We start from the raw sequence: 25345 nt of genomic DNA, 5'->3' as shown, positions 1-25345 counted from the left end.
CGTGTCCCTGTGTGTGTAGTACTGATGCATGATCGAAGTCCGGCTCAGTAAAATAATCATTGTAGTTAATAGTAGATGGGATGCAAACATCTAAAACATCATTTAGAAGTGCTTCTCTCCATTAGGACAGACTGTTAGATGGCGGTGGCTTTAAGTTTTCTCGCAAAGAGGCATAATACGAAGGTAAAATGCAAAGCATAATTGTGGCCTTTATTTCCCTCCATCATGAGACACACCAACACCAAACCTGGGCTATATAAATAAAATTGATTTGACCACAACCATATATAATCATAAATATTTATATAAAACTAACACCATACAACCACACAATATAAAGACACACAAGTCTTTGCTATTGGTTGTTGTCAACGTTTATGAAAGTTGAACTCCAACTTCAGGTTTTTTTGCCCCTTGTTGCACATGTAATGGAAGTGAACGGGTGGCAAATGTTGATTTCGCCAATGTTTAACCACAACCTTAAGCAGGTGTATGGCCTGCCTCACTCTCTCTGTTTCCTCTAGTCTTTCTGAATGAAACGTTAGAGTTACAGTGGGGCCAGATTTATCTGATGAATTTGATATAGTTAACTGAATTCCTCAAAGAAGTGTCACTAGTTTAGTATTACTTAACATAATGATGAATGATATTTTTATGAAACTAAACGGAAGGACATGTTCAGCACTATGTGCAGATAATGGAGCTATTTGGATCATGGGGTAAAGACGATGCAAGCGTTCTGAAAAGATTATGAGGGCCATTCTAAAGATAAAACACTGATCATACAACTGGGGGTTAAACATTTTTACAGCAAGTATTATATAATAAAGAATATATATGTCGAAAAACAAAATGTAAAAAAAGTCATTGATCTATTGAGAGCTTTATGTGAAGTCAACTGGGGAGGCAGATAAGCAGGCATTATATAGGCATTATATATAGAAGGCAGTGATGAGATCAGTTATTGATTATTTATGTTTTGTTTATGAGGCAACAGCCAAATTTCACCCAAATAAAATTGACAGAATGCAGCCTTGAGACTTTGTTTTGGTGCAACGAGGTCAACTCCATGTGTTGCTGTGGTGGTTGAAGTTTCAGACAGGAAGGTTAAAAGATGACTAAATATAGGGATAATAATTGACATTTCATTTGGAAAAGGGAAAGTTAAAGCAGATCATAGACAGTAGATTGCATATACAATAATAATACAAAATGATTTAAAAAAAACACATATACATGTACATCAATTGGAAATATATAGTACATTTAGAATTAAATAATTTAACTTGGAGACGTTCTGAATAAATGAGATGCAGCAATTAATTATAAGACTCATAAGTATGAAGATAATTGTCAGTGAATGGGGCCATGTTTTCTCATCATCACGATCATGTTGTGGTTACATTCATGATCATGACATTTTTTTTTAAATGTATACATTAGCTTACATGTTGTGTCTGGCCTCCTGTACATATACAGTATAATATAATATAATTGCTGGTTCTCATATAGAATTTCCACATTGTTGCACTTGCTGTATGAATCTTACTTTGTTTATCACATTACAAACTCACCCCTTGACTTTACTTTCCCCACCAGGTGATCACCTACTTTGCTGGACGGGTTTTTGACCCAAATGAAGCAGAGCATGGCCGTGTCACCTTTGCCGGAGAGTACTTAAAGGGTGATGCCTCCCTGCTGATCAGTGACTTGTCTCTGACGGACTCAGGAGAGTACAGCTGCAAAGTCAAGACTGGTGCGCAGTACCATTGGAGCACCATCAGCCTTATAGTGCTGGGTAAGTGGCAGACAGCACTTAAGTAAAAAAAAAAAAAAAAAAAGAAAGAAACACACACACATACACACACACAGAGAGAGAAAGAGGACTCATGAGAACACTGTACAACTGTAGGTGTCATGAAACCCAAAAGCTCTATTTGAAGGTTCAGACCAATGCTCTCACCTCTAAGGCCCTCATCCACCTACTGTACAGGTATATGTTATTTTTGTGTATATCAAAGTAGATAAAATAGGATAGATATGTAAATGTAAATATGTAGGTAGGTATGTTTATGGATAAAGAACACATCTCTTTGTATTCCTACACATCCATGGTAAAAGCTCATTGATCATATGATATGCTCACTATGCAGTTCTTTAGAAAGGTCAGAGTGCAGAGCTGGTGCAGCAACATGTTTTAAATTCAGTTGGAAACCCCTTCTCGATCAGCTTACTCTCATGGCTTGCACAATCTGTTGGTATTAAATCTGTTAATTATGCAAGCACATCTATAATACATACACTTCCGTAAAAACACCGCTTTAGTATCCAATACATTACAGGCATAAACAAATCTCTGCAGATTGTAGTACAACTTTTTAAATTATTTATTGCTTCCTTTTCCAGTCTATTGAAGCCACTCCTTTTCCCAAAGGCAGCTGGACCTTCACACATTTAACATCTAGTCAGTTCTGACAGCAGTGCAATTCCACCTCCTGCTGCACTACAGTGATTCTCGGGTCTTACATAACAGTTGGTCACCAGTTTTATCAAGATTTCCAGCATTACATTAGATGTCAAGTGTATTTGTAGCTCACTAGGTTTTACTGTCTTCTTCCTCCTTTCTCAGGACACCAACATCGTTGACTAAGGGCCTGTGTTAACAGAGCTTTTTTTTTTGGCATTTTTTTTTTCAGTTGTTTCTAATGAGGAGCGAGAAGTTAGCTGGAAGTTACTGGTGAATGATGGCTGCAGGCAGGACTCAGACCCCAGTCTCCTGTGTGAAAGTCCTTTGCAAGTTGCGTATTCCTTAATCACTTTCAACTGACTATATTGAAAAAATTTGATGTAATAATTTCCAAAATCCACAACATGTTTTTACCTAACGAAATATTCCACTTCAATCCATATTTGTTGGCATTTAGCCCTTCAAAAATAATATTTTCACTGTGGCAAAAAACAGTTTGCTCTCAGAATTTTCCGAACGCAGCTGAAGGCGTGGTCTAGCAGTAATCTAACAGCATGAAAAATTACATTCATATAACAGCAATGACAAACAAGAAAACAGCTCTTACACTATAATAGTTTGTCCTAGTACTACTGAAGATAAAGTCGGCGCCTCAGACGAGTCCTGAACACAGTTTTTTCCTTCCTGTTAAATCATTAATTCCCCAGCCATATTACTTTCACTTTCATGTATTACTGTTGAAAAACAAAAAGCTGAAGCATAATACTGATGACCTCATGATATGGTAGCCTAATAATCATTGAATATGCTCTGACACTCTCTCACACAAGTCAAATACTGTAGCCTATGATACAGTAAGAACAGCTGATTTCAGCTGAAGTAATGCTTCAGCTTCCATCATCACTGCTCCTCCTGGTGGATAGATAAACCATTGCAACTGGTTTCAATACATGGTGCTTAGGGGCATTACGATTTGGCCCTGCGTTCACTACGTCATCGTGGGGAATCTCATTCCAGTCACAGACTCTTCCAGGCAAGGCCCTCGTCAGATGTGATAAAGAGATCGTTTGCAACTTTAACCGGTGCTGTTTCGGTGCTATGATATGCACTCTAAAACCTGATTGGAAATTCTCATATAAACTATTGTTATGTAGAAAGTCACACAGCTGACTGGCAACCGTTTTCTCAAGGATCTTAGAGAAAAAGGGAAGGTTAGATATGGGTCTAGTTGGTTAAAACCTCAAGTGTCGGCTTTTTAAGAAGTGGTTTAACTACAGCTACTTTAAAGGACTGTGGCACATGTCCTGTTGATAGAGTCAGATTGATCATGTCAAGTATAGAAGTGCCAAGTAAAGGTAGAAATTCTTTAAGCAATTTAGTTGGGACTGGATCTAACAGACACGTTGATGGTTTAGATGAAGACATTATTGAAGTTATCTGGTGAAGGTCAATGGTAGAAAAGAATTATAGACATATATCTGGTTTTACAGCTGCTTCTGAGGTTTCTGTGTCAGAGGTTAAACTGGTACCAACTGAGGTCAGAAGGTGATGAATTTTGTCTCTATTAAGTAGAATTTCATCATTAAAGAAGCCAATAAAGTCATTACTGCTGAGTGTTGTAGGAATACAATGATCAATAGAGCTATGACTCTCTGTCAGCCTGGCTACAGTGCTGAAAAGAAACCTGGGGTTGTTCTTATATATAACCTGTGCTGTAGTCACAAATACTTAAAATAAGCTGGACTAGTCTGGTTGTTTGAGTGTGTTTTGGCCTATCACATGCAGTTCCCATGCCAATTAAACACATTTTTTCATCATCATCAGTTATCATCATCCTCTCATGGCATAAGGAAGGGTTTAACCGTTTGGGTCCGCGCTTCTTGATCAATGGGGTTTTTGAGACAGTTAAGTTAGTCAAAAGTGCACAACCACACATGTCTGGGGTTTCCACAATGCTCGTTGTTTATTAACCACACAACCTTACAAATCCCTGTTGAACAGCTACTATCTCATAATACATAAACAAAATAGTAGTCTCACGCACCCTTGTGTTACTGTTGAGTTGAGAGGCAGATGAAAAGCAGGAGCTCGGTTGCAGGCATCCATTCATGGTGAGAGCGCCGCTCAACTAAGTTCAAGGATAAACAAGGCACCGTCTAGGGATGTTGCTTCCCAGGTAACTTAGCAACACAGTATGTCTAAAAGGTACATTCCACAATTTCTACTGTTACAAGGGCATTCTCATATTTTAGTTATTAACTAGGGCTGTCAAGAGATTAAGAAAATCAATCTAATTAACTAGGTACTCTACTTGATGGTACAAAAGTTCCTTGCCGAACAAATTGCACAACAGTGTCACAACCAGAATAGAGTTTACTGCCTTTGCACAGGTACAACACAGTACAGGTCATAAAGCAGGCCATAGCATGTCCTCATGTCAGCCAAGAGCAAACAAAATAAACCAGAACTGGTTTCAATTCATTCTATTCTAGTGGGCTGGATCCGGCCAAGATTTGGGCCAGTTCTGGTTCGTTCAGTTCGCTCTTGGACGACATCTGGCCACGCTATGGACTGCTTGTGGCTCAGATCTGGCAAACTGGAGGGGACCACCCAAGTGCCATCATTCAACGCAGTATGTGGGCCGGATGAGGGTGTCTGGTGATGAGCAGGTGGTGCCTTGCATGGTAGCCTCTGCCACCAGTGTATGAACGTGTGCGAATGAGTGAATGCTGACTTTTGTTGTTCTGCATTTGTAATGTCTGTACATTTTTGTCTGTAAGCACTTTCTGTGCTTTGTCGGAACCCCACCTTTTTTTCTTCTTTTTTTTTAACTTAATTTTTAAAGTTTCATTCAAAATCATGTATAGAATCATAATCATCATATCTGCTGTTTCATACACAAGGTTACAGTTATGGTACACCAAAGGAGACGGAGACTACAGTGACAAAGAAAAATATAAAATAAAATAAAATAAAATAGAATAATACAAGATGGGGTAAAAGAAACAAAATTATATCAGTATACCCATAACAGGGCTCCACCTTTTAGTGAATATATGTTTTTGGAGCCTCAGGGAATATGTCATTTGTTCCATTTGATATATTTCCTTTATTTTTTCAGTCCACATATTATGTGTTGGAGGGTCAGGCTTCAACCACCTTACTGTAATGCATTTAATTGCTGTTGCTAGTAGTATCTGTAAGAGATATTTTTTGGCTCTTCCTTCCATACCTCTTGGTAATAGACCTAGTAGGGCCACCATTGGGCCCATTGTAATATTTCCACCAAATATTTTATTAAGTGTTTCAAACACTTCCTTCCAGAATGCTTCCAGTTTTGGGCATAGTCAGAGTATGTGGATCTGATTACCAATGTGTGGCCCACAGTTTCTCCAGCATTTATCTGAGTGTGTAGTACTAAATTTAGCTGTAATTTCAGGTGTCCGAAAGAATCTCATGACTACCTTCCATTTAAATTCTCTCCATACATTTGAATTAGTTACCATATGTACTTCAGTACAAATTTCTTCCCACATATCATGTGATATGTTGGAATTAATTTCAATTTCCCATCTCTCCTTAACCTGTGCAGTATTATTCAAATTCATGCTCAGGAATATTTGGTAACAATAGCTTATTAATTTCTTATCCCATTTTTTTGTTTGTACTTTAATCAATAATTCTTCAATTAGCGTTGGTTTAGCAACTTTGTCCCAGTCTTTGTGTTTTAATAAGAAATCCCTTAACTGTAACTATCTGATATAAATCTGTGCTTGGTGGAACCCCACCTTTTTAACATGAATCCTACGCACAGTTTCAAAAATGAGGCCCTGGGACTAAAGTTCTGAAACCTGAAGTGTAACAAATTTCTTTCTACAGGCAGTAAATAAGTAATGCATGGCTTTTTCACAATTTTTCATAATGTGTAATAGGTTTTTCAGTACTGACCCCAACACTGTCCATAACTGACCTCTTTCTTGCCATTAAATGTATAGCCTTACAAACTCAGTATCCATCTGCACTGAGGAATGATACTGTGACGTCCTGTTGTCATCTGTGATGTATGTGCATATATGACTCATACCACTAGGTGGAGTATGTTACCAGTGTTGTGTTGTGGTTAAAGTGTTAGAGAAGAAGAAACAGGAAGTAAACACAGAAGTTATTGCAATCCAGACGTGTCTCCGTGTGCTTACATAAATAAATACGAATACACATTATTACATGGTGTCAGAAGATAAAAAATTTAATAATTAAAGCCTCCGAACCTCAAACAGTGCTTCCAGGGAAATCTGGCAGAAAACTGGCGAACGTGGATTCAAAAGTTTGAACTCTATCTCATCGTGACGGGCATCGCAGAGAAGAGTGAGAAGGGGAAATGTGCGACATTCCTTCATGTTGCTGGAGATGAAGCGATAAAGGTATTTAATACCATGGACTTTGATGAAGATGTGGATGGTTTTGACGGACTTAAGGAAATGTTTAGAGACTACTGTGAGTCACAGAAGAACATCACCTACCTGAGACACGTGTTCTTTACCCGAGTCCAAGGGCCGAATGAGACAATTGATGCCTACGTGACGGACCTAAAGAACAAGGCAAAGGATTGTGAATTTGCGCAGCTGACAGATGAACTGATAAAAGACTGCATAGTCTGTGGCATAAACAATGACACTGTGAGAGCTAGGCTGCTCAGAGAGACGGATTTAAACCTGACAAAGGCTGTGGATGTCTGTCGAGCAAGTGAGGTAACGCAAAGTCACATGAAAGCACTACACGAGGAAGCAGATGTAGCCGTGAATAAAATAAAAGTCACCAAAATGAAGAAAGCCAGTAGCAAGCAGTATGAGGCTGATAAAGAGAAGGGAGAATGCAAGAGGTGTGGCTACTTCCACGAGCCAAAGAAGTGTCCAGCATTTGGGAAAATATGCAACCAGTGTAAATTAAAGAACCACTTCAGTCGCGTGTGCAGGTCACAAAAACAACAGTTTAAACCAAGGAAAACTGAGAAAAAAGTACATGAGATAGAACAAGAAGAAGATGATGTCATGTTTATGGGATGTATAGAGATCAGACCAAGTGAGCGAACAGATTCAAAGTTTCAGCTGGATACAGTTTCAACAACAACAGTAAGAAATGGACTCAAACGCTCAAATTAAACAACAGTGTGCTAACTGTAAAGCTTGAGACAGGAGCAGAGTGCAATGTGCTGTCAGTGAGAGACTGAGAGAATCACAAACAAGGATGCTGTACTACACAAGTCAGGATGTAAGCTAGTTACTTACTCTGGCCACATGATAGCAACAAAGGGCAAGGCAAAGCTCAAGTGTGATTTCAAAGACAAGCAATATGAGCTGGAATTCCAGATCATAGAGAGAGACTCACCTGCTATCCTTGGAAGAGAACCCTGCACAAAACTAGGACTAATCAGAAGAGTGTACAGTGTAGATAAGAAAGACAATACTGACATTGCATTATAGAGATGCATAGAGATGCATTATCTAATGATATAGCTAGTTTGGATGGCATTAACTTGGCCTTATCTTTGATCAAGATATGTCCTTCAACTCCCACATAAAACAAATTTCAAGGTCTGCATTTTTTCATCTACGTAACATTGCAAAAATCAGGCCCATCCTGTCTCAAAAAGACGCAGAAAAGCTAGTCCATGCATTTGTTACTTCCAGGCTGGACTATTGTAATTCTCTATTATCAGGCTGCCCTAACAAGTCTCTAAAGAGTCTCCAGCTGGTCCAGAATGCTGCAGCACGTGTACTGACAGGAACTAAGAAAAGAGATCATATTACTCCTGTATTGGCCTCTCTGCACTGGCTCCCTGTAAAATCAAGAATAGAGTTTAAAATCCTTCTCCTCACTTCCAAAGTTGTTAATGGTCAGGCACCATCATATCTCCAGGAGCTCATACTACCCTATTACCCAACTAGAGCATTACACTCCCAGAACGCAGGATTACTTGTAGTTCCTAAAGTCTCCAAAAGCAGAATGGGAGCCAGAGCCTTCAGTTACCAAGCTCCTCTTCTGTGGAACCATCTTCCTGTTTTGGTCCGGGAGGCGGACACCCTCTCTACCTTTAAAAGTAGACTTAAGACCTTCCTTTTTGATATAGCTTATAGTTAGGGCTGGCCCAGGCCTGTCTTGGACCAGCTCTTAGTTATGCTGCTATAGGCCCAGTCCGGGGGACAAATGATACACTGAGCTTCTCTCTCCTCCTCTCCTCTCCATCTGTATACATTATGCCTGTATACATGCCTCATCTCTGCATGTCACTGACTTCACTTCTTCCCCGGAGTCCTTGTGCTGTCTAGTCCTACAGGCTCTCATGGATCCTGGCCGCGCCCGGGTCGTGGATCGTGGATGCGCCTACTGCCATGGCCCTGCCTGACACCCACCACTACCGTTGCTAATATTAGTCATATCTCTGTTACATACGTTTCACTACTATTATTGTAATGCATTACTACATACTGTCCTTACCGTTAACCACTACTACTGTTATTACTAGTAGTCACATTTCCATTATGTGCATTTCATTATTATTGCTGTAATACCTCTTTATGTACTTTCATTTCTGTCAACCATCTATTATAATTGTATACATTGTGATCTCGTTGATCTGCTCTGTACATGCGACATCCATTGCACGTCTGTCCATCCTGGGAGAGGGATCCCTCCTCTGTGGCTCTTCCTGAGGTTTCTTTCGCATTTTTTCCCTGTTAAAAGGTTTTTTTGGGGGGCAAGTTTTTCCTCACTCGAATAGAGGGTCGAAGGACAGAGTGTGTTGTCTCTGTACAGATTGTAAAGCCCTCTGAGGCAAACTGTGATTTGTGAATTTGGGCTATACAAATAAAATTTGATTTTTTTTATTTTTTTTTTTGACATTCTGAGCGAATATGAAGATGTGTTCACTGGTCTAGGGTGCGTGCCAGGACTGCACCACATCCAACTCAATCCAGATGTCACTCCAGTCATTCACCCACCATGGTAAGTGCCAATAGCACTGAAGGACAGAATAAAAGCAGAACTGGGTAGGATGGAGGATCTTGGAGTTATTGTAAAGCAGACTGAGCCCACAGACTGGGTGAACAGTATGGTCACTGTGGTGAAGCCCAACAAACTGAGAATCTGCATCAATCCCCAAGATTTCAATAAGCCTATAAAAAGGGAACACTATCCACTACGCACAGTTGAAGAGATAATCGCAGAGATGCCAAATGCAAAGGTTTTCTCTGTAGTGGACGCCAATCACGGCGATGAAGGAGTTGTGAACATAGTGGATGATATCTTAGTGTGGGGTGAAGACGAGGAACAGCATGACAGGAGACTGAGAGCGCTGATGGACAGGATCAGGAGCATCAACCTGAAGTTAAACAAAGACAAATGTAAGATCAGAAGGACAGAGATCACATACGACGGTCATATTCTGTCTGCGGAGGGAGTGAAACCAGACCAGGAGAAGGTCAGAGCTATACAGGACATGCCGGAACCAGAAGACAAGGCAGGTCTACTGAGGTTTTTAGGGATGCTTCAGTATCTGGCAAAGTTTGGCCCAAACCTCTCTGACGTGAGTGCGCCGCTCCGGAAACTCCTGGAGAGTGACGTAGCTTGGCATTGGGAGGCTGAGCAGAAGAAAGGCTTTGAAAAGCTGAAGATGCTTGTGAGCAAAGCCCCGGTGCTCAAGTATCATGATGTGAAAAAGGATTTAACACTGTCTGTCGACGCAAGCTCTGAAGGTCTGGGAGCAGTGTTAATCCAGGATGGACAGCCGGTGGCCTATGGCTCAAGAGCGCTAACTGACTGTCAGAAGAGATACGCACAAATCGAAAAAGAACTTTTGGTGATTGTGTATGGGTGTGAGAAGTTTAAACAATATGTGTATGGCGAGACAGTGCATGTTGAAACAGACCACAAACCTTAGAGACTGTGTTTAGGAAATCACTCCAGAAGGCTCCACCGAGACTCCAGAGGATGCTGATGAGTCTCCAACCCTATGATTTGCGGGTCAGCTATAAGCCTGGAAAGAAGCTCTACATTGCAGACACACTGAGTCGAGCTTACCTGAAAGAGAAACCAGAGCAACTCCTGGAGGATGAACTACAGGTCCATCTACTAACAGCTCAACTACCAATCACAGAAGAGAAACTGAACACATTCAGAACACAAACAGCAGCTGATGAGGAATTGCAAATGGTCATAGATGTGGTCCAAGCAGGATGGCCAGCAGAAATACGACAGGTACCAGCAGACATCAGAAAATATTGGACATTCAGAGAGGAACTTACCTGTTTTGATGGTCTACTCTTCAAGAAACACGCGACTTGTCGTTCCAAGTAGCTTGAGAGCAGACATGCTTGCGAGAGTCCATGAAGCTCATCTTGGAATTGTCAAATGTAAAGAAAGGGCAAGAGACGTCATGTTCTGGCCCAACATGGCTAAGGAAATTGAAGATGTTGTAGTGAAGTGTGCTGTCTGTAACACATTCAGGCGGAGCAACACTAAAGAGCCACTCATCTGCCATGACATTCCAGAGAGAGCCTGGGCAAAGGTTGGAGTAGATCTGTTCCATTATGAGCAAGGTGATTATCTGCTATGTTTGGACTACTATTCAAAGTATCCTGAAATTGCTAAACTCACTGGGATGACCAGCCGACATGTGGTGACAGCCCTCAAATCGATGTTTTCAAGACATGGCATTCCAGACGAGGTCATGTCAGACAATGGTCCACAATTCTCAAGTGCTGAGTTCAGGACATTCACAGAGAGCTGGGAGTTTGTACACACCACATCCAGCCCGGGATACCCCCAGTCGAATGGACAAAGTGAGCGAGCAATAAAGACAGTAAAGAATTTACTGAAGAAAGCACAAGAGAGCCAGAGTGATCCTTACATTGCTCTGTTGGAATACAGGAACTCACCTTTGGATGGAGTGAAACTGTCCCCTGCCCAACTGCTCATGGGTCGAAGACTGAAAACTAAACTGCCAACATCAGCACAACTGCTGAAACCACAGCTGTATGACAATGTTCATGACAGCATCAAGGAGAGGCAGCACAAACAAAAGCAGTACTTTGACCGAGGAGCAAGACGGTTACTGCATCTGATGGAAGGAGAGAAGGTGAGAGTAAGAGTCAAAGATAACTGACCACTAACGTGTACAACCCGAAAGCCAGGCACTGCTGCTCTGTCGTCGGATGCACGGATCCTCATGTTTCACTACATCACCTCCCTACCAAAGAGGATATCAGAGCAAAGTGGCTACTTTTTATTTATCAGGGTCCCAGCTTCAGTGAGCAGAAGCGTTATGGTCTGTGCCAGTCACTTCACGCCAGACTGTTTCAGCAACCAGGTTCAGTATAACGCTGGACTGGCAACGAGATTGTCCCTTAAAAGATGGATCCATACCCACTGTCAATGATGGAACTGTAAGTATTTAAAAAACAGTATAGTTTGTGTTACTTTGGCCGTTTAGCACATGAGCTAACGCTAACCGTGGGTGTAAATAATATGAGGCTGAACTAACATTGCATGTGAAGTTATCAACGTTGGGCTTACTGGCCGTAGGATTCACGATAATGTTAATGATACGAAACTTTAATGTGTCATATCAGCACTCTTTTAAAACATAACGGTGAATTGAGAAAATGAATTAGGATATTGAGATTTTATCGCTTCTAACCGGCCGGTGAACCACTGCTCGGCCGTGAACATGGGGAGGAGACGGGGTGAAATGTCTCAGTTGTTCGCGGACAGTGAGCTGCTGCTCCGCTGTGAACAAACAGAGGAGACGGTGTGAAATCGTCTCAGTTGTGTGTGTCAGTTGTTCGCGTTTGCTTTGTTTGTTTTTTTCGACCAAAGCATGTTACTATCATTTCATTTAGACATCAAGGACCCATGTCAACAAGCAGAAATGAGCATAATATGTCACCTTTAAAGGGGAAGATGTGATGTATGTGCATATATGACTATGTATGTTACCAGTGTTGTGTTGTGGTTAACCTGATGGGAGTGTTATAGAAGAAAAAAACAGGAAGTAAACACAGAAGTTATTGCAATCCAGGGGGGTATTCCAGAAAGGAGGTTCAACAAACTCTGAGTCTATCCCTGAACTCCGAGTTGACTTACCCTGTGAAGTGAGTTTTCAGTTCCAGAACAGCTGATCTGAGTTAGGTAAGTCGACTCTGAGTATGTTAACTCTGAGTTGAGCTCGTGCCTGACGACTAGTAAAAAGCCATCATCAATGGAGCTCCGATACTGTGATTCACCATGGTAACAGGGGAGAAAACAGGAAGCAGACATTTTCTGGGGAAAAAAAAGTAACACGGCTGCAGCCATAATAAAAATCACTGACAGAGTTTTAGATGCGGTCGTCTTTTCATTTTGAATTTAACATCAGTTTCTTTTATATTAGCCTTTGGGGAAGTGGTTGAATGTTGTTCAATGTTTTATTTTATTTTATTTTAGGCTATTTTATTTAATTTTAATCGGCTGAAAATGAAATAGCCTACCTATAAAAACAGTCTCACGATGGCTCCTCACTTTTATTTCACATATTAAACAAAGTAAAAGTTTATTCAGTGGATATTTTAACTTGTAGTAGCTTTTACCACCAACAGATGCTGTTTAACACACGTCTGTGTCCTAACATCCTGCTGAGTAGATGAACATGAAGTGGTGCTCACCTCCACCTCCACCACATCCGCCAGAGGCAGAGGAGCTGGTCCTGAGTCAGGTCGCTGGGTGACCAGAGGCTGAGGGCGTCACACTCCCCCAGGACCCAACATTAGAGGCAGGCACACACTTACTGTCTACAGATTGAACTAGAAGTCATTTAGACTTATACTCAATGCGGCGGCAAACTAGAAACACGGACTTTGAAATTACGTTGTTGGAAAAAATACAATAGGCTATACTGATGGGAAATAAAGAAAGCCAAATGAAATGTGAGTTATTTCTCTTTTTCTGGCTGCTGAAGGTGATTGATTAACCTGAGAAGTGAGTAAAAAAAAAATAAAAAAAAAATGGTTCAGATCTGAGAGCCCCAGCTGGCATTTTAACGTCGAGTCACTGTTGAATCAACGTCAGGTGCCAGGGTTGGATAACCATTGAATTTTGTTTAGATTTTGCAAATCTAATCAACGTTGAAATAGCAACGTCATTCCTACGTCATGTTTCTCAACATGGGTGAATTCGCCAACATTGAATCAATATCGATTTTAGTTTAGATTTTGCAAATCCAATCAACGTTGAAATTTCAACGTCACTATAAAGTCCTGCTTTTCAACATAGTTTGACACTATATTTTTGTTACACTGTTTTCACTAAAGTATTGATGTGTACAACAGTAACACCAAACACCTTGTAATGGATACATTGACACTAAGTTTGCGGAACGCTGTATCTGTGATTGTCCTGAAACAAAGTGCAAAAAACCCTAAACAAAGTTTAAATCAAAGTAAAATCTTTGTTTTGTATTTGACCCAAGTTTACAATTTTATCAACTGATGTACTAAATCTCACCATTTATAAGTGCATGGCTCTCTTATTGGACATAATTCTATCTTTACTAGACAAGTAATACATAGCAATCATAAGAATCTTTTTGTGTGATTACTAATCATCTTGAAGAGATCTCATCTTACATGGAAAGCACCAAATACACTATCATTCAAATGTTCACAACACGCACAGTCAGCTAGGAAGAAGCCAAGTGGTCAAAGCAAGACCAGGAAGCAGACTAATAAAGACATTTCACTGATGCTTTATTATCTGACATGTCGAATGATCAAGTGTGCCAACATTTCACACATAAGCAGTCTTTTTTCAACATAAATTTTTAAGTTGAACCTGGAGAAAAACGGCCCAAACATTGGGCAACATCGAACACGGTAGGGCTTTGGTTAAATCTTCCCTTCTTGTACTACTTCTTTCTGCCACCGCCACCCATCCTCTCTGGTGCATATTTCAGATATTTGGACATATATTCTTCTACTTTGGTCGTTGTTGTATCAAATGAGCTCAAGACAGCGTCTGAAGAGGGGGGGAAAAAAACAGATCAGTATTAGAAAACGATAACCTCTCAAATTAAAATATTTTGCAAATATCAACTTTTGTGGCATTGCCAATGTTTCAAGTATATAAATTAGTATTTATCAGCATGCAAGGTCATGGATTATCATGTGCTTGTGCGACCAACAAAAGGCAGTTGGTAATACCAGTGCTGCCGGTAGAGTTAGTCTACAGCCCAGAATGGAATATTATGTATAATATTAGAGCATGCTCTGTAGAGTCCTCCAACTAAAATGATTTTTCTTATGAATTATTATTCTGCTTACTACATTCAATTATTGAAAACATTGTTACAAAACTACTATGTTAAAGCAAACTCACCACAGATTATCTTGTACAGATGAGTCTTCATGAAGGCAACCTTCCCACTTCTTCCTCTGAGGCTCATTACGGCCATCATTTTATTTGTCATAGTTCTGCCATGGTAAAACAGATTTATATTAGAATATTATAGTGCAATCAAGTTCATTACGAAAATTTAGCAGAGAGCGAGTAAGTGGGTGTGTGGGGGGAGTGCATGACAGTATATGACAGGGAACATAATCACTATAAACTAATGCAAAAAAGGAACGTATGGTTACATTGTAACCTTGGTTCTCTGAGTGAAGAGACTATCTCTCCACTCTGTTACATATTCCATATGTACGGGGATATGACCCCTGCTGCTTGTCAGGGTACGTGGAAACTTCTTTAAGACACACCGGCTTGCCCGGCCACGCCCTATTGCGTAGCTATAAAGCACCTGCGCTGGCAGCAGTCGCTGTGGACTGACAAGGCCTGGAGTTCACCCACCCTCCTGGCCGAGGTGACGGCGAGCAGAAAGGCGGTCTTGACAGAAAGCCACTTCAAGTCAGCACCCCCCAGGGGTTCAAAGGGGGGACGCTGAAGGGCCCCAAGGACAATATCCAAGTCCCAAGGAGGAGCCGCAGGACCAGTGGAGCGCACAGTAAGTCTCTGGGCCCCCCGGAGAAACCGGGAAATGAGGACGCAGTCCTCCGCACTCAGGGCGAATTCATGGATACGCACTGCTTTGATTGCTGCCACCAATCCTCGCAGTGTTACCGCAGCCTTCTGCGCCTCCAGCTGGGACTGCAAAAACTGCAGGATCTCCTGAGCTGAGGCCAAGTAGGGGTCCACCTGGTGAGACCCGCACCACTTGGTAAACATCTGCCAACGGTATGAATAGGCAGCTCTCGTGGACGGAGCTCGGGCATGCTGAATTGTCGTCACCACAGGCTCCGGCAACCCTAAGGCCAGGAGCCTGTCCCTCTCAGGGGCCAAGCCACCAGTCTGAGCCCTGCTGGGAAGGGGTGGAACAGGGCTCCGTTCGCCTGGGAGAGCAGGTCCCTCCGGTGCGGGAGCTCCCACGGCAACCCGTCCAGCAAAGGTGGAATCGCCGAGAACCATGCCACAGGGGGGCCACAAGTATGACCCGCACACGCTCCACCAGAACTCTTCGGAGAAGAGGCTGGAGAAGAGTGAAGGGAGGGAAAGCGTAGAGCAGAACCTGGGGCCACGGATGAGCCAGAGCATCCCAACCCATTGGGGGATCGTCGTTCCTCAGGGAGAAAAAGAGTGGGCAATGTGCCGTCTCCCTGGATGCAAACAGGTCGACCTCTGCCCTGCCGAGGCAGCGCCATAGCTCGGAGACCACCTCTGGATGGAGTCTCCACTCTCCCGGTTGTGGACCCCCCCTCGACATGATGTCTGCCGCGGAGTTCAGTACTCCCGGCACATGCACGGCCCTGAGCGAGAGGAAGAGCGGGTGAGCCCACTGCCACAAACCGGTTGCCAGCTTGCACAAGACAGGGGAGCCCAGTCCCCCCTGCCTGTTGATATATGCAGCCGTCACCGTGCTGTCGGTTCGGACAATGACGTGGTGATCTCTCAGTCTCGGCAAGAAATGACGCAGAGCGAGGAGAACCGCCTTTAGCTCCAGGAGATTTATGTGTTGGCCCAGCCACCGGCCGGTCCAAACACTGTTGACGCCACAGCCTTCGTGAACGGCGCCCCACCCTGAGGTGGATGCGTCTGTGTACACCAGCTGTCGGTAGATCACTGGACCCAGGGCCCGGCCCATCTTGATGTTCTCCGGGGCCCTCCACCACTGGAGGGCGCCGTGAAGCCTCCGAGAGACCACCACTTTCGTCTTGTGGGACCTCTGGGGGCACAACCCCAAGCCTAGCAGACACCTCTGCACAGGCCGCATGTGTAAGAGGGCGAGAGGGACCACCTGCACCATGGCTGCCATCAGGCCCATGAGGCGAAGGCAGAGGCCCCAGTTGACCTGAGCACGCAGCTGGAACAGGGCAAGGCAAGTCCTGAAAGCCTGCTGCCTCTCCGGGGTCAGAGCAACTGTCCCGCTCCTTGAGTCCAGGACCATACCCAAGAAGGTGGTCACCTGGGACGGCTCGAGCCTGCTCTTTTCGTAATTCAGGCGCAGACCTAAGCCCTGAACATGGTTCAGCAGCAGGGACACGTGGTGGCGGCACTGTTCCTCCGAGACTGCGCAAACCAGCCAGTCATCGAGGTAGTTCAGGATCCTGATGCCTCTCTGCCTCAGGGGGGAGAGAACAGCATCTGCCATGCAGCGAGTAAAGGTTCGCGGTGCCAGCGAAATACCGAATGGCAGCACCCGAAACTCGTACACCATGCCTGCGAAGCCGAACCGCAGGAACCGCCAGTGACCCCTCCAGATGGGTATCTGGAAATACGCATCTTTGAGGTCTATGGTGGCAAACCAGTCTCCTGCAGTGATTGCCTGCCTCACCCTGGGGACTGTCAGAATCCATCATCGCAGGGGACGGAGATACCGGTTGAGCCCTCTGAGGTCCAGAATTGGACGGAGCCCCCCATCTCTTTTTGGGGTCAGGAAGTAGCGAGAAAAGAACCCGGCCGTGTGATCTCCAGGGGCCACCTCCCCTATCGCTCCCTTCTCCAGCAGAGTGGACAGCCCCGCCTGCAGCACTGTTCTCTGGTGAGGATCGGCCACTGTTGTAAAGGTGGGTGTCCGTGTTACTGGTGGGCGGCGCAAAAACTGAATACGATATCCCTGGGTCATGGTAGAGACCACCCACGGGTCGGCCTCTAGGGCCAACCAGGCCGTCCTGTGAGAGGCAGACGGAGAAGACTGGTTGGCCAGGGCCTGATAATTGTCAGGAGGGCTGGGGGTGCTTAGAGGACCCCTCGGCCTTGGCAGGTGGTCCTCTCCCCCTGTTCTGACGGCGGCGCCTATGCTGCCGGGAGGCATCCAACTTGAGTCTGAGGTCCCTACGACCCCATGTCGAGGCCTCAGGATTTGGTGCTGGCTGAGACCGAGGCGGTCCAGACCTTCTAGAGGCTGTAGCACGCCTGGCAAGGCCCACTGAAACCTCCTTAGCACAGCGTCGGCTCTCCTGTGCCTGCTGCAACAAAGCATTAGCATGGGGCCCAAACATAGCGGTAGGTTCCACTGGCACCTTGAGCAGACAGTCTCTATCCCCTTGCTGCAGCTGGGATTGAGACAGCCACAGGTGGCGGTAGGAGGTAGGAGGGGCACCTGGGTTAATGCAGGACGCACCTCTGCATCCTCCTCAAACCTGGAGGACGTGGCCCTAGGATTCACAGGGAGGGAAACACCCAGAGCTCTGGAGGCTCTGTTCATCACTGCCTCAAAGCGGTGGGCTAACTCCCCCCTCATGGCTTCGCCCACTGTTTGCTGCGCACAGGAGAGGTTGTTGTCATCAGAGGAGGCGACCGTTTCTATATCCACATCCTCCTCTTCAGCCTCTTCCTCCCCGTCCAACCCTGAGGATGGGGGCAGGAAAGAGCTGAGTGGAGGCAGGATCACCAGGGGCTGAAGGGGAAGCAATGGAGTCTGGCAGACACCTGAAGACTCCCCCCTTCCCTCCGAAGCTGCAGCCGTTCTGCCAATTTTCCGCCCAGGTCCCTCAGAAACCTGAGAGCCTGGACGTTTTGGGGCAAAAAAGCGACACCGAGCCTCCCTCGTACGTGCAGGCAGAATAAAGCAGTCCATGCATAGCTGAGGCTTTTCCCTAGAAGCCAAAGCATGCTCATGTCCCAAGCACAGCACGCAGCTATCATGCCCATCCTCTAGGGGCATGGCCACCCCACAGCCCACACAGCAATGACCCTCCTGGCGTGCCATACTGCCAGGGACCGGAAACCGGAAGTACTGCACTTCCTGTTTACAGGTAGCCTGTAGCACCTCTGCTAACTGGGCTTTTTATTTGTTTTTGTGGGTGTACTCTTGCGTGCCGGCCGCTGTGGGAGCCGTACGCTTATGATGGGGTGAGAGTGCTTGACAGACGTTCGCCGCCGAGCGCGTCAGCCCGCGAGCCGCGAGCAATACGCCGGTGGAGGACACTGCCGAAGCCAGGAGCCGAAGAGCTCCGGCTCAACCACACAGAAAATGCTCGCCGTGAATCGACCAGGCGCGTCAGCTCACGGGCCGCGAGCAATACGCCGGTGGGAGACCCTGCCGACCCAGTCAGTACTCAACCACCGAGCGCGTCAGCTCACGAAACCACGAGCAATACGCTGGAGAGAGAGCCCAATACCGGACGCAGTCAGCGTGTATCCACCGAGCGCGTTAGCTCACGAGCCCGCGAGCAATACGCCGGGAGGACCTTACGCAACCACCTCCGCTGGGAGCCAGAGGACCTCCGGCTCGACCAGACAAGATGGTGTTTTGGCAAAAGACAGACAGAAAGAGCAGAATACAGCAATCCAGGGAGGCTGCCAATGACAGACGCCCCGACTTACACAGGTAAGCGGATTCAACAACTATATCTCTTTTCTTTCTTGCAACAATTTGGATTGTGAGACGCAGCACCCTGATGTACAAGTGGAGATCAAACAATCACTGATTACACGCCAGCGCAGGTGCTTCATAGCTACGCAATAGGGCGTGGCCGGGCAAGCCGGTGTGTCTTAAAGAAATTTCCACGTACCCTGACAAGCAGCGGGGGTCATATCCCCGTACATATGGAATATGTAACAGAGTGGAGAGATAGTCTCGAGACGATAGAGAACATAAAGTTACTTACGCAGCCATTGACTTCTTAACATGGTCTGCAGCATCGCCTCCCAACCTCTTGTTTACTCTGAAAAGGAGCAACAAGAAATTAAAAATATAACCAGAGAAAGTGGTCAGTAGAGTCCAGACCTCCACAAAGCAGGCACATGATGAGGACAAGAACTTTGTAGTGGTCACCAAGGTGAACAAGCCAATTGTCATAATGAAACTTTGCCAGCACTTTGCAAGATTAATTATTTAACCCTTTTGTTGTCTTCATTTTTTTTATAGCACGTGTTGTCCTCCGGGGTACATTAGCTACTACTAGCACACACACACACCTCAGAAGTGCATGAAGCTGGAAAAGGCACTTCCTGCTGTAAAGACATTACCCGGATGAAAACATACTGTGCACTCTCTATAGGCCCCATGCGCCTATAAAACGTGTACACCTCTTCGTCTTGTCTGTCTCTGCTGTTGTCTCTGATCAAAATGTGAAATGCCCCATGAAGCTGTACTTATTAGATTAGTTTGAGTGTTTTTGTCTTGCACCCAATCAGGGAGAGGCATAACAATATCTCTAAAGCAAGAAAAGATTTGAGGCCTGAAAAGTTGTCCAGGAGGAAATGTGCACAATGTATTGAATTAATGTAAAAGTGCTCTTTGCCTGAAATCAGGAATGGTGCCTGAGAACTTTAAGCCCTGTACATTAGCCCCATGTATATTAGAGTTGTGAAACCATGTTTCACTAGCCTGATACTCAGACCCCAATACCACCTGAGGGTTAAAACTTACCAGTTCTGCTCCCTCATTCTTGTCCTCCAGGCAATTCTCTAAAGCTTCGAGCTCTTCTTCAGTGTTTGCCGGCTTCACTTCATAACTTGTTCCAGCAGATGAGGTGGCAACGTGAATTGTATCCTTGATTTCAACAAGGAGCTGAAGAACTCTCTTCTGGAATTCTAGCCAAGAAAGAAGCGACCGATTATTATTTTTATAATGTAGTGAGTACGCTCTACACAACAAAATCATTGTTTTTTCATTTGCCCAATAAAAATGCACTGCAAAAACTCAAAATTTTACCAAGAATATTTGTGATATTTCTAATCTCATACACTTAAAATAAGACACCTAAAAAATAACTTGTATTTAGACAAATTTAACTTGTTTCACGCAAATTTTCCCTTGAAATAAGTAGAAAAAATCTGCCAGTGGAGCAATTTTTTTTTTTTAGCTAGTCATAATAAAAAAAAAACCTTACATGTGTTACCATGTGCTCATGTGAAAAATCAGGTTAGTTTGAAGAATTAGCAAAGTGTCATATTGAACCGCTGAGTCTGATTCAACTGAAACTTTGGGGACAGCTAGGGACACTGGAAGACTCCTAATTATTTGTCAGCAAAAATAAGAGAATAACATTACTTTTCAGACATCGGGAAGTCTTCCTTTCTCAATTTGTTTGAGTGTGCATGCGTCGACATCGCCTTGGCTACATTTGGGGGATCCCTTTCAGTTCTCATAGACTTCTCAGGAGGCTGCCTGAGGCTTCGGTCGATAGTCGTTCTTGGGGTGTCACTGATGGAGAAAAATAACGGTCATGTACAAGCATACACCCAAGACAGATACAAGTATCTTAAAGAGCTCCAGTATTTTTTATCCCATATGCCAGAATATGTTCCTAACAACACCCTCACCTCTGACTGCTCCTTGTGGGTTCAGAAGCATTCCGACGCCGTGAGAAGGACTCTGAGGAACTCTGCCCCCGTTTCTGCAAAAGTGACTTGAACAGACTCCTTCGGCCATGGCTAAACTTTGGTTAAAAAAATACATAAATTACAAAGGAAATTGCTATGACTGTTATTGCAAATGAAGTTCTCAAATTAGTGGGAACAAATGTCAACAAATGTCACATGAGATTTATATCTATATATATTTAAATATCTCATGTGACATTTGTTGAGGTCAGTTCAACAAACATTTTCTTACATCTGGAAGATTCAGACTGCAGATTTACAGTGCTTCATTTATACTGACAATAGTGTACTTTTGTTCATATTTAAATTAAATACCTCCGTCCATGAGTGGAAGACCCTGAGGAACCCCCACGCTGTCTCTGAGAAAGGGATTTGGACAGTCTCTCTTGGTCAGGGCTGAATGATCTGGTTTAAAAAAAATAAAATAACAAATAAAGACTTTTCTACAGCAGGTATTGCAAATGCAGTATAATTCAAATGAGTGGGAACGCTCATTTTGTGTCACAATTTCTATTTTTACTAGAAAAAAAGTAATATTATGAACATGTGACATTTGCTGAGGTCAGTACAACAAACATTTTCTTACATCTGGAAGATGTGTAGTTCAGACTGCAGATTTACAGTGCTTCATTTATACTGACAATATTGTACTTTTGTTCATATTTAAATTAAATACCTCCGTCCATGAGTGGAAGACCCTGAGGAACCCCCACGCTGTCTCTGAGAAAGGGATTTGGACAGTCTCTCTTGGTCAGGGCTGAATGATCTGGTTTAAAAAAAATAAAATAACAAATAAAGACTTTTCTACAGCAGGTATTGCAAATGCAGTATAATTCAAATGAGTGGGAACGCTCATTTTGTGTCACAATTTCTATTTTTACTAGAAAAAAAGTAATATTATGAACATGTGACATTTGCTGAGGTCAGTACAACAAACATTTTCTTACATCTGGAAGATGTGTAGTTCAGACTGCAGATTTACAGTGCTTCATTTATACTGACAATATTGTACTTTTGTTCATATTTAAATTAAATACCTCCGTCCATGAGTGGAAGACCCTGAGGAACCCCCACGCTGTCTCTGAGAAAGGGATTTGGACAGTCTCTCTTGGTCAGGGCTGAATGATCTGGTTTAAAAAAAATAAAATAACAAATAAAGACTTTTCTACAGTAGGTATTGCAAATGAGGTATAATTCAAATTAGTGGGAACGCTCATTTTGTGTCACAGTTTCTATTTTTACTAGAAAAAAAGTAATATTATGAACATGTGACATTTGCTGAGGTCAGTACAACAAACATTTTCTTACATCTGGAAGATGTGTAGTTCAGACTGCAGATTTACAGTGCTTCATTTATACTGACAATATTGTACTTTTGTTCATATTTAAATTAAATACCTCCGTCCATGAGTGGAAGACCCTGAGGAACCCCCATGCTGTCTCTGAGAAAGGGATCTGGGCAGTCTCTCTTGGTCAGGGCTGAATGATCTGGTTTAAAAAAATAAAATAACAAAGAATTTTCTACAGCAGGTATTGCAAATGCAGTATAATTCAAATTAGTGGGAATGATCATTGTGTCACAATTTCTATTTTTACTAGAAAAAAGTAATATGAACATGTGACATTTGCTGAGGTCAGTACAACAAACATTTTCTTACATCTGGAAGATGTGTAGTTCAGACTGCAGCTATAATATAATAATAATAATAATAATAATATTAATAATAATAATAACAACAACAACAGTGCTTCATTTATACTGACAATATCGCACTTTTGATCATATTTAAATTAAATACCTTCGACCATTAGAAAGAGACTCAGAGGGACTCCTGCTACCACTGTGTGTCAAGGATCGAGATTGACGGCTTGAGGGGCTGTCCATTTGGGTTCTTTCTGCGGTTTTAGAGGGTTCAGACACTGGGAAGGGTTAATATGTCAATAATTCAAAATTACTTTACATGTATTTGGTTAGTCAACAAAAGCAACATTAGCAGTTTACATTAACATAAAAGACAATTGAAATTTATATTTTGTGGCATTCAATTCAAGTTGTAACCTTTCAGTTCTGGTATGGCATACTAAACTTCAAAATATTTGATACCCAATCAAAGACAAAACTGGTTTCACACAACCACCTACCAAACTGTGCATCTGTCATTTTGGGAGGAGTTGGAAGAACAAAGTCATCTGTAATAAATAGACAGTCATAAAAAAAAAGTACTTAACTAGTAACTGTAGTGACTAATTCGCCCGATACTGACATAGCCACGGTGGTGATTAAAATGCTACAATGATGTGCTCTAGATGTGCATACCTTTTGTTAGTCTTTTCTTGGCTTGATTCTCATTACTTGTATTTGCAGGATGCAGGATGCGGCGTCTTTTCATTGTGTTGGTAGTTGTGCAATATTTACCAGACAGTGCATTCGTCAGTTTGGGAGGAGTTGGAAGAACAAAGTCATCTGTAATAAATAGTTAACAGTCATAAAAAAGTACTTTCAAAACTGTAGTGACTAATTGGCCGGGTACTGACATAACCACGGTGGTGATTGAAATGCTACAATGATGTGTTGTTAACACACAGAATTTTGTTATTCTTTTCTTGGCTTGATTCTCATTACTTGTATTTGCAGGATGTGGCTTCTTTTTATTGTGTCAGTAGTTGTGCAGTATTAACCGAAAAGTGTGACTTAGTTGTGAGTTTGCAGTAAGAACCATTACATCTCTCCTATGATTCAAACATACTGAGCCAACCCGTGTCTTCATATGACATGATTGTGTGACACGACCCACCACCAAGGTGTCACTGCCCCCTTTTGGTGTGGCATACCCCAAAATGAACCAGTGTTCAAAAACAAAAAGCACCCATTGTGGCTCCAACAAAGACTATTATGTTATTACAAACTCTCAAAATACAATGAAAGCAAAACAGGTAAATTTGACCACCGTACACTGAAAAAACTTTACTGAATCTTTGTTCTGAGTGAGCAACAATCAGAGGGAGCTACAGGCGAAATGTGTTGCTTGCTCACAACGATTCTGTAAAGCTTTTCAGCGGTGGTCTATTTCACTATTTTACTTTAAATGTTCCTGCTACCAACCTGCACCTGACGATCACACTGGCTGTGCACAAGGAGATCCTTTTGTTGTTTTACTCTAAAAATACAATGTTACAATGATGTAGGCCTTGGGGCCATGTAGACATTGCCTACAGTGCATTGGTTCCTGTAAATTAACACTTACCTTCAAAAGGATTACATTTTCGAATCTTCTTGGTAGCCTTTTCACCTAAAATTAGTAATAAGCATTCTGTAAGACAGTAGTCATCTTTCAAACAATTAGGCATACCTGTGTTGACTGTCTTAGTTTGAATTGACAAAAAAGGTTAGAAAACCCTACTCCAACCTCATTGTTGCGACAGAGGTATGAAAATAAATGTGAAAACCAAAAACTTTAATTTATTACATACCTGTACTCTTTATCATAAGACCTGGAGAAGATTCTTTTTGACCGTCTTCATTGACAGATGGTTCATCTAAAAAAAAGGAAAAAGTCAATAAATCTTTGATAGACAATTACAAATGTAATATTCTACAACATTGAAATAAAGTCTTACAAATGATCAAAGTAGTAAAAGTGCACTACATACCCATTTGGTAGTCGGGATAACATTTTTTTTTTTGGCCTCCTCTTCGTCGGTAACTCCTCTTCTGAGCCACTCAATTCAGCAGTTGTAGTAAAATCATACTTCTCGCATTCATTCTTGTCATCTGAAAGTACATACAGCAAAGGTAAAAAGCATACAAATGAGTAAGTCTTAATATACAACAGCAACTGGGTAAAAATGCAGGTTTGGCTATTATGAAATACTTGTTTCATTTTTTATTTAAGCAGATATCATCTTGCATGCCAACAGTCAACAATAAACTGAGGCTATTGAATGACAATATTGTTCCTTTTATTGCATATGATATGATTTTGTGAGGAAGGGGCAGGACTAAATAAGCTTTTTGCTTCCTCCTGT

At 42.9% G+C, this 25345-nt stretch overlaps 1 protein-coding gene across 2 annotated transcripts in view; it reads left to right on the top strand.

The window, feature by feature from the left end:
* LOC311269797 (CXADR-like membrane protein) overlaps positions 1–25345 on the top strand; it is a 215288-nt gene that overhangs the window by 168350 nt on the left and 21593 nt on the right. For both annotated transcript variants that reach the window (XM_084374213.1, XM_084374212.1), the window contains one exon: positions 1600–1798. In XM_084374213.1, coding sequence (XP_084230339.1) covers positions 1600–1798 — 199 coding nt within the window. The remainder of the gene's footprint in view (positions 1–1599; positions 1799–25345) is intronic.

The sequence above is a fragment of the Pagrus pagrus genome, assembly GCF_965226575.1.
Source record: "Pagrus pagrus genome assembly, chromosome: 14".
Lineage (NCBI taxonomy): Eukaryota > Metazoa > Chordata > Actinopteri > Spariformes > Sparidae > Pagrus > Pagrus pagrus.
Note: the sequence above shows the minus strand (reverse complement) of the source record. Positions and strands in the feature narration are given on the sequence as shown.